At 40.3% G+C, this 10,860-nt stretch overlaps 1 protein-coding gene across 7 annotated transcripts in view; it reads right to left on the reverse strand.

Annotated features, from left to right (window-relative positions):
* Positions 1-10,860, reverse strand: part of LOC102193674 (neurexin-1a) — a 259,420-nt gene that overhangs the window by 111,920 nt on the left and 136,640 nt on the right. For all 7 annotated transcript variants that reach the window (XM_013911867.1, XM_013911865.1, XM_013911862.1 and 4 more), the window contains one exon: positions 6,897-7,016. In XM_013911867.1, the coding sequence (XP_013767321.1) occupies positions 6,897-7,016 (120 nt within the window). The remainder of the gene's footprint in view (positions 1-6,896; positions 7,017-10,860) is intronic.

Consider the following 10,860-nt stretch of genomic DNA (forward strand, 5'->3'; position numbering starts at 1 on the left):
ATATAACTATAGCCAATTGCTCCAATGACTTTTTTCTTAATGTGAATTTAAATACAACATCCATCAGTGTCTCAAAGAGCAATTTACAGAGTTAAAGTATATTTTTTTTCTTCTTCAATTAAATGACTTCTGACTGTGAAATCCTTTAAAGAATGGTTATAGAAGCCATCAAAAGTTTTTTAAATAGAACAAGTAAGCAAACTTTTTTTTTTGTCCCAGGGATGTCTTCACGTTTTGCCACAGTCCCCCTGGGTGTCATGTTCAATAGCCTGTGTTTATGAGAGAAGGGAATATTCACAGTGTCAATGTATCACCCAGCAGGATAGTTTAGCTGATACTCTGTATCAACGCTTTAATTAGTATTGTGTTGTGGAGAAAGAACAACTCCTTATTTCCTGTCAACATGCCCCTGTGGGCTAGCGATTAATAAAAACCACCTCAAAGATTAGGTTCTCACCACTGCACTGCAATGAGTTCTAGATGAGGTTGTGATTAGAACATAGATTACGTTGAAAGACAACTAAATGTGTGGACTGCTTGTGCTCCGCTTTGGTCGCACCACATACTGTTCACTGACACACACAAAAAAAACTGTTCAGCATACAGAGGTCTATGTGGTGGAGGGACACACCACAACTTTATTACAACATATGAACAGCAGGATGGGTTTATGAAGCAATCTGACATATGTCTAGCACTGCTGCTCCTACATTTTAATGTCACTGTGCCAGCATGCGTCTGCATCACATACTAAGTTAGTAACATGCAGCCTCACAGCTGTATCCTTTGTTTATCCATAAATCAAGTGAAGTATTAAGTCATGTATATGAATTTAAAACAGATATTTAAGCCTTCAAAATTCTCGCAAGCTAGCTAAAAGATGTTAGTTATTCTACACCACTTCCTGCAGAGATCTCATTGCTTGGGCAAAGTTACAGACAAGTTACAGCATCCAGGGTGGGAGGAAAGGAGACCTAGTTTCCATGCCAACAGCCTTTACCCACATATGGCAACTGCTTCCTGGCACAGAAACCCATTTAAATGCGGATACTCAATCACCATAGAAAATTACTGAAAATAATCAGGCCAGATAGTGACCACTCGAACTGAATTGAAGGTGGAGGACGAATAATTGAAAATTAAAAAAAGAACACAAAAATAGGACAAAACAGCAGAGCCTCTTTGAGACTGATAGGATGTGATAGAAATCTGTAGCAGCACACCGTCTTAGTGTCCATCTGGGAACAGCAGGTATGGGATGTGTGTAGATGAAGATCGCCATCCTCTTGTACAGTTTACAATGTAATGGGTCCATCTAGACAAAACATCATTTCACATCATTTGAATTAGGTACTCGCTTCATAATACTAAACTACTGGGCTGCTCCACTCAATAGCTTAACAGCCCCATAAAACATGTTTGCCTCTATATATTTACATGTTCCAGATTCTACCTCAGGCACTCAGCCAAGCTGATTTATTATCAGCAGTTCACACCTGTAAATACTGCAGATGGAAAAAGATCGTAAATAACACATTTTCAGTTTTGGATTAATGCATATTTACTGTTCTAGTGGGCACTGGGCGTCTATGATTGAATACAGCGATAAACTACAGTAACACTAAAGTGTCTGAGTAAAGAAAAGACATTCCCCAGTAAAACAGGCTCAGTGATGTGTTTTAATAGGTATTTTATACAAGAACGGAGCCAGTAGTTCTGGGAGTGCTAATGCAGAGACCACTTATAAAGTAGGATCATTGTTCATTGTTGGATTTCATGACAGAAAAATAAAATACAAGAAGATTTATTCATTAGGGAAAGATAGGTTGAGCAGGTGAGTACACCCACAATTCCTCGAATAAATTGCTGTTATAAACCATTGCCAATGTAAAGATATATACATCATAATTAAACTTTGTTGATCCGTAAATATTAATATAGACTTTATTAATGCCACACTGGAAGAAACTCACCTGTTACAGCAGCACAAAATAAGGCGCAGCTCATAAAATGCTAAAACTGCTAAAAATGGATCAATTCCAGTAATATTTGTAAATATAAGCATGTATCCTTTTATTTCTTATGTATAAAGATTTGTTCCCCATTAAAAACTCAGATTTGTCTTTTATTATTCTAACTTTTGAAAAGCCTCCTGCTGCCTTACAACCGATCAATTGTATGTGCTATACTTCCTGCAAGCATGCATGCACATTTGAGCGGATGGCTACCCAAGTGAATACACAGAGGCACTTAAGACTGCCTCTATTATATCTCGGGGCACAATGGCTGTTCAAAGCTAGGCCAAGCGTTCAATACAGATGAAGCCCAAATATTTTCAGACCCATAGATTTGTTTCTCTGAGTTGCATTAAAAGACACATCCAGGGCAAAGATAAAATTACTTCCATGTGACAGCAGGCTGTTAACTCCAGTACCTCATATCCCCCTGGCCCCACTGCTGGACTGGGTGTCCCCTTGTATCGATTGGAATAAAACTAAGTGGTATAATTCCTGCATGCCAGCACAAAGGAACAGGGCAAACTGTCTGTGGTGCTTCCTGACTATGTGTGTTTATCTGCATGACAAATCTTAAAAACAAACACAACTGCTCCAAAAGAGCGCTGTTTAAAGAACAAAACAATTTCAGGAATGTTCTTGAAGATTTAGAAGAGACTGTTCATGTAAATCCCTCGTGCTGCGGCTGACTAATATAACTATGAAATGTGCAACACTAGAGAATCCCAACAAAACTTACAGGCTAGTTTCTTTCATTTTATGATTTTTCTTACATTTCTTTCATTGTAACCTTGAAAGACTGTTTGAAATATTTATTTGAATTCTTGCTTTTGTACTGTAGAGTGATGCAACACCTCAGAGCCAGTGTGTGAGTTTGTGCGTGCTGCAAAGAAGCTGCCTTTAGACAATATGAAGGAGGAGCGTGTAACAAAAACAGGATACTTTTACTTTTGCATGTGCTCAAAATAAAATCCGACCAATCCGGTGGCACGCTTGGGGCCCAGACAGACTATTCTCTAGCTACAAAGGCACAAGAACGAGCACTGACTTAGACATTACAGCTCAAATGAGGAGGGTGGGGGGTTCTCTTTGCCCCTTGGGCAGAGACAATGGAGACTAGACCCACATACAGTCTCCATTGTTGATACAATATTGACATGGCACTAATAGCTCTGGCTACGGGACAGAGTAGAAGAGCAACCAAGCAAGATGGAAATCGCGTGAAGGCCAGGCATACCCCTTGCTGTATCCTCTCCACAACACACTTTAGCTAAACAACAAGCACCAATCTATTTGTCTCTGTACATTACCCTCAGATGCTTGACCACTACAGGCACACTCCCTCAGGAGTTCCAGACTAAAGTTTTAAGTCCCACCCACACACGCATACACACACTAAACCGGCTTCTGAACTGAAACGAGAGCATTATCCCAAAAAGAAGACTCACGCTCAAGCCTTTAAAAAAAGTGCTTACAATCTTTTTCTTTGGCTGCTTATCTGCATCTGTTTGAACGTGCAGAACGCCCCTGATGACTTCACCAACACCACAGATACATGCAGTCTGGCTCTTCTGTCAGGGTCACTTAAGAAAATATGTTCCAAATGCCATTTCATTCCTGCTGGCAACCAAAACAGTTTGTAGTAATAAGACCAAATGCATGCTTAACACCATTCACAGCCATCATAACTCATTTTGCATGGATGACTTTCTGAGAGGAATCTGATTCATCTTCGAAAGCATCGCTTTGATTATTTTTTTATTTTATTTTTTTTACACCGACTGTAGGTATCCAGTCGTGATAATTTGTTCTATAAATACAATTCTAAGTTATTATTTCCACAGTTCATTCAAAAAAAAGAAAAGAAAAGAAAGGGAAAAAAGAAAATACTGGCACATCAGTGTTTGGGAGACGATAAAGAGAAGATCTGAAGAGAGTTTTCATCATCTTTCCCATCATTCAGAAGCGAAAGGTACAGAGCTGTTCTGAAGCTGAAATACTTTTATCATAAAACACTGAAAGCACAGCCAAGAAATGATGCTATACTCTGAAAAAAAGAAAAAGTGCTGCGTGTATGATGTCAATACAAGCCACACATTCAGTGTTAGCAAAGCTTTCAGACATCTTAGTGATTCAAATCTTAAGAACCAATTTGAATCAATTTGATACACAATGCCATCCTAAATGGGACTAAAACACCCTTAAAATATAAAAATGTAAGATTGCCAACTAAGACATCAGTGTTGCCACTACTGATGTCTTTCATTTGCTTAAAAATGATGCCAAGTGACTGATATTTCCACTTCTATGTGCAGCTTCAGAAGGATGGACGTTTTCGTAGGATAGATACAATCGTACCAGTTACAGTACAACAAATCAGTCTGCTGTAAAGCAGCATGTCTAAGTCAAAAAGTAAAAATTTTTATGGACAAGCCCAAGAGATGCATTGTAACTTTAATTAAATTGTATAAAACCACTGTTTAATAGCTTGGATTATCTTTCAGTTTTTACAATAAAAAAAACTTTTTTTGCATTTAATAACTGAAAAACTTCAGAATAAATAAATAAAAGTGTATTTTATTCTTAAAAATGATTACAATGAGTAATGAAAAAGTTAATTAACAACAAAAGCACAAAGTATTGGGATCAAAATGATGCTTATTTTCAGCTTGTAAGCTAAATATTTAGAAACTAAATTGTGGTATTATGCTGTCACACATGTACAATTCACCCTGGCTGAATATTATGGGGCCAGGAGCTGTTAGGTGATTTTTCCCTTCCTTGCGATAAGGCAAGATTGGAGAAATATCTAGAAATGCACATAGCTCCCCAAGTAAGTGGCTTACACAGAGGCCCAGTGCTTTGTTGTAAATTGCCTGCATTTCAGCTTATGCAAATATATCAGGTAAAAAAAAGCGATGTGTTCTTCAGAAATGCTGCTATCCTTCTTTTTGTGCCCCCCTCCCCCCTTCTATATATCCCCATGACAATCCATCAACAGAGATAAAACCCGACCATCTCAAGCTTCATTTTTCTCACTCACAGATATTTCCTTCAGCAGACCCGGGCTCTCTTGAGTCGCTATTCTGAGAACTAGCTCAGTTCATCTGTAGTGAAAGAAATTTCTTGGAAAGTATGTTTTTGTGGTTACATATTAAATCCCTCGGGTGTACACATTCATCCATCCCATTGCTTTGTCAGGTCAGTAGGAATAATGAGACTAGCTACAGTAACTAGACTTAGGTAGAGCAGTTCCGCTCCGATATAATATATGCAAACATGCCCCATGAGTCTTCCTGCTCCCAATGTTGTCAATGAGCTCTGTGGGTCAGAACAGGATGAATATGTATGACAGAAGAAAAGGAGAAAAAATAACGTTCCAAGCTGGATTTCTTTTCCTTTTAACGCACAAGTTAGGTTCACACGGAGTTCACCGGCAGAAATATGCCCCCAGCACAGCCCTATTTCCTCTGTTGATCCAAACACGGCCCGAAGAATGGAAGGTAGAACAGAACAAGCAAAGGAGGCGCAGGTTCACAGCAAACTTATACTCAAACATATCATGGACAGAAGAATCCTTTTAGTCTTATCTCTGGCTGCAGATATGTTGGAGGTATAGGGCTGCATGAGAATCTATTAACACTTTCAGTTGATAACAAAAGACAGGGGTCTTATCAAGCAGCTAGAAGTGAAACAGAATGCATTAACATTTATGGTGCTCTCTCCTCTGCTTTTGTGTCATCTCCAGAGTGCCCACTCTGTTCCTCTCTCCTTAATGCACTTCGGCACTTTGCTCATTCACCTCTTGCTGTGTGAACTGCTGCAGAAGAAAATAATGACCAAACAAAAATCCCTTATGCATGTTTTGCATAAGGAAGTAGCCCAATTTTCAAAAGGTGGAGGAGACATTACCCTTGTTCGCTCGAAACCTTAACATTAATGAGCACAAAACCAAAAGTCCATTTAAGCATCTTTAAGAGAGATTAATAACACGGAACTTTAAATCACATCATGGGGCTCCGATAAAGTTTTAATGGGTGGGCATACGAGCATTTATGGGTTGCAAATGCCTTATTTGGGGTAATGTTGATGTATGAATGCGTTCCAGTACAATTGCAATAAATAACAAGCGCTGTTATTTGTTTTCAGCTCATGATGTATTTGTTTACGTCTTTAGCTTGTTGTTGATGTTTTATTTATCAGAACACAATGTGCGTTGCTCCCTCTAGTGGTACAAATCTCAAATTTTAATGAGCTTTCACCGAACTGTCAGACGCTATGTGTCAAAGTTTCTGCCCTGCAAAGTAGCAACAGCTGCCGCCGCCCTCAGTGAAAGACAACCTATTCAACGCCGAGCTACGGAAATACTGTGCCGAGATTCATTCTAACCGCGTTTTGACATATCAGTCACTAGTTACAGTACCCAGCACGGTTTACAAACCCGGAGAGTTTATAAAACAAGTACACCAAGTTTCTGGCAAACGACGTGCTTCGTGAGGACACAAATATAGAACAGAAACAGGAAACAATAATGAGCCTGAGTCTGAACGCTGTGTGAAAGCAAGGGATAAAAATGGCGCTCCTGTTAATGATAACACCCACCTTTAAATGTCTAATACCAAGATTTTCTTGGCCACGTTCAAATAGGTTAACAGATGGAATGAATTATCTGTCTAATACTGTGAAATGTGTACAGGGCTTTTTTATTTTTGTATGACTCACACAAGGAAATGAAATGGTGAAAAATAAAACATCATCATAGTATTGGGGGGCTTAAAAAAAAGCATGCCAACAAGTAATGATGGCTTTGTTCTTTTCTGACTTTCAAATAAGAACTAGAGGGATTTTAAGCTTTGAGAACAAGTAAAGGTGGAATCCTACCGTCATTACACAGCGGTCCTCCAAATGTCGTCATGCTGCAGTCACAACTGAAGCCCTCCCACTGCTGAAGACACACACCTTGGTTGGCACATGAGTCCTCCTGGCAGGTAGTGCTGGGACCTGAATATGGAGACAAACAGATATCTGGTGAGGACAATTTTTTTAATACTAATAAATACCTATGGACTCTAGAGTGAAATTAAATATTAAAGCACACACAAAAAAACATAGAATACTAGCTGTGTACAAACCCTGCGATAAAAGGCAGCGAACTCAACTGTATTCAGCAAACACACACAACCAAAAATGATAAAAATGTAAATAATTTTAACGCTTGAGTTAGACTTCCATTAGTAATTTAATTATTTTCTTCCATATAGTCACATTTAATGCATAACAGCAATTTAATCCACTCAATTCCATTTTTTCTCAGAATCATCACCTGTCAATGAGCTCAGTGTGCTATACCTAACCATCGTGTGTCTGATAAACTACAATGCACAACATCTCCAGCTGTGAATGCCACCGCAGGGCAAGGATGCTCATTTCTTAAGGTGCAGAGGTCCGTGTACTTTTAAACTGCACTGTATTGGTGCTTCCTGTGAAAGTGTTTAATCTTCATGCTTGTGGATTATTTCCATTTTACCACCAGTGTATTCATCCTCCAGAAGCATACAGCTGTGTGGCCTCTACAGACACTTTTTTCACAGCAGCCACTTTGACATGAAAGAGTAGGCAAGCACAGGTGTTGGTAATCACATTAATTAAGCAATAATTACCTAAAAACAACAGAACCGTTCTCCATGACATCAGCAGCACCTGTGTTTACCAGCTATGGAAAAAAAGGTCCATTGCGAGGCTATTATGTTTGTGTTAGTACAATTAATGTTAAAATGTGAGTGTGAAGCCAAGTGTTAATGTGTAAATGTTGTATTTTATGAGACATAGTAATTTCTAACAATCTGTATTTAGACTACGTTAGTCTAGCAAGTTTACACATTAACAGTATTATCAATGTCAGGATCTATACTTATGATTCATGACATACAATCGGAACAACATGAGCACTTTTTAATAGTTTAGTTATAATCAATGCACTGAGGAGGGCTATTTTTTGTTGCTGTTTTTTATTTATTTACTCATGAGAGATTGAAAAAACAGGAAAATTGCAGAATGGCAATCGCATTCTTACACATTTTTTTAATGTATTGGAGCCACAGTAGCTCCTTTTCCGATTCAAGAGTAGCTATGGTAACTGGTTAATAGTTTCAGCATTTGCTGTACCCTGCTCAAGGCTGAATAATGCAGGGGGGAAGCAGAGGGCATTCAGCAACATGAAAAAAGAAATGAATTCCTGATTGCTTTTGTCAAATATTTCTCTGAATGCAAAAAAGTTCCTCTCGCTACATTCTACATAATATATTATAGTGTCTATTAAATCTTTTATAATATCCCTAATAAATCACATCTGCAATTCATCCTCATTTCTGACTCACTTATGATTGAAGTAAACAGATGTGTTATGGCATACTTAGAATAATTTCAAACAATTAACATACAGAGTTATTCATCTTAAGAGTTCCAATTCATCTGACTTCTGCTGATGTAGCAGAGCATGAATCCCAGCTGAGAAAACGGTGACGCTCATTTCTAATACTAATAAATGAATATGTATTAACATGTTTTAAAAATAAAATCTGATGAAATATTTGTGAGGGGCCTTTTTATGGTAGATGCAGCAGATTTAGTGAGCTTGACCTTTTGGGAAGGTCTGATCGTGTTTGGAGTCCAATGATTTGTCTTTGTGAGTTTGCCTCTTTGGAGGCCCTCAACAGACAACCTGGCTTCTATTATCTAATTTGGGAGTGCAGAACTTTGCACCGTTCCCTCATTTTATGCACATAATGGTGCATTTATCTAGAATTTCTACTACACTACATTCACAGAATTGAGCAAGAGTCTCAAGCCACTTTTCATTTCTAGATTTTGCTGGGAAAAAGTGATTTATTGAAACATATGCAAACATACCTGGAAATAAAGCATATAAGGCAAAAACACAAGTTGCACCATTCTAACAAACTTTAAAGTCGATATTTGGTACGACCACCTTTATTCTTCAGCAAAGCCTAAACTCTTTTGGCGAGCTTTCATTTTATTTCTTTAAGCAGTCTTCATGAATAGTTCTCCAGGATTCTTGAAAGAAATTGAAAGCTCTTCTTTAGATGCTGGCTGCCTTTTATTTTGTTCTCTGTCGAGATGATCCCACACTGCTTCAGTAATTCACTGGCAGTGTGTTTGGGATCATTGTCGTGCCGAAAAATGAAAATGTTGCCAGTCACTTTCCAAATGGCATTGAACGGTGGTTCAAAATCTCATGGCACTTTTCTGAGTTTCATTAGAATTTCATTAGTTTTGACTAGATCGCAAACACCACTGGCTGAAATGTAGCGTCAGAATATGGCAAAACCTCCACCATGTTTTAAAGATTGTTGCAGACACTCACTGTTGTATCTCTCTTCTAAACTCCTCCATCCTCCAATGATGATGACTTAAACCAAAAATGTCAAATTTGGATTTATCAGACCCATTGCAACTGATTCTCAGTCCTTTCTGTGTGTAATTCGGCACACCTGTTCTCCCTGTTTCCCTTCCTTAAGAGGACTTCTTGACAGGTACTACTCCACTGAAATCATTTCTGATCAGTCTTCAGTGAACAGTAGATGGATCAGATGGTTCTCTTTCATAGCATTCATTTCGTGTCTCACTATGGGAACGCCTCCTGCGTGACCTCATCAGAAGCTCAAATACCATTACGCCAGCCCTTACAGGCTGGCTAGGTGACGCCCATGTCAGGAGGGGCCAGTGCCTCCCTATATAATAGGCTGACATAGCGTCAGATGTCATTCAAAAACCTCTTCTCGCTTCTCACAGAAGCCTGTAGACATCTGTGCTATTGGGTGCTAAAGCTAAACTGTCTACAGATTCGAGTGAACAACTCGGTCGCCGGGCGCTTTGTTCCCAGCTTTTCAGTTGTCCACTAGCATACAAGCAGTAGCAATACTGTTCTGTGGCTAGTGCGGGTGCCAAGTAGCAATACTTTCAACGAAGTTGCAAAACTTTGTCCTTGCAGCAAGAAGATTTCTTCCTGGGATACACACCCCGTGTGTGTGGCATGCCTGGGTTTATCTCACGCTCAGGCTGCCTTGGCACACGCACAAGACTGTATCCACTGCGCAGCTTTCCCACGCAAACTACTCCGCCGCAGGCTAGTTCGCCAGGCTAACCTGTCGGGTGGCGACCCTTTGCTGTGTGAGGCTGCTGCAGCGCAAGGAGAAACTGAGATGCCCGATGATTTGGCCGCAACGGCAGGGCCGAGCTGGGCAGAGGCAGACCCTCAGCCCATCGCGACTGCTTTCCCGTCGCTGGAGGCACATGGAGATCGTGTGTTTTTCCGCGATGCTGGAGTCACCTAGGGAGGAGATGCTAACGAGGACGGAGATGAGTCGGCTGACTAGGAGCTCCTGCTGTCTGACGACGGCGAGGAGGAAGATTCCACCTCCTTGGCTAGCATCAGCTGGGCTGCAAAGCCCTTGGCTACCGGCGAGGTTGAAAAACCGACACCGCCATACAGGCTACTGGGAGAGCCATGGGCCTCATGGTTCTTCAGGAGCGAGCACGCTGGCTCGGGCTCACCAACCTGACGACTAAGGAAAAAGAGGAACTCCTCGACACCCCTGTCGTCCCTCACGGTCTCACGAACCCAGTTTCCCCCCTTTATGGGCCACCCTGCCGCCTCCCAGCTCCGTTCCAGAGCAAGTTCAATGGGACATGTCCCACACAGAGTGCTTAACTCGGGCCGGCTTTCCTGTCACCGGACCCACCAGAGGGAAAGAGAGCCACAGTTCGCAGTGTTGTTTCACAAGCACTTCTCTCATGCATTCTGTATTTAAAAAGCCCCGACACG

This window comes from Pundamilia nyererei, unplaced genomic scaffold (assembly GCF_000239375.1).
Source record: "Pundamilia nyererei isolate P.nyererei 1_Seehausen unplaced genomic scaffold, PunNye1.0 scaffold00073, whole genome shotgun sequence".
Lineage (NCBI taxonomy): Eukaryota > Metazoa > Chordata > Actinopteri > Cichliformes > Cichlidae > Pundamilia > Pundamilia nyererei.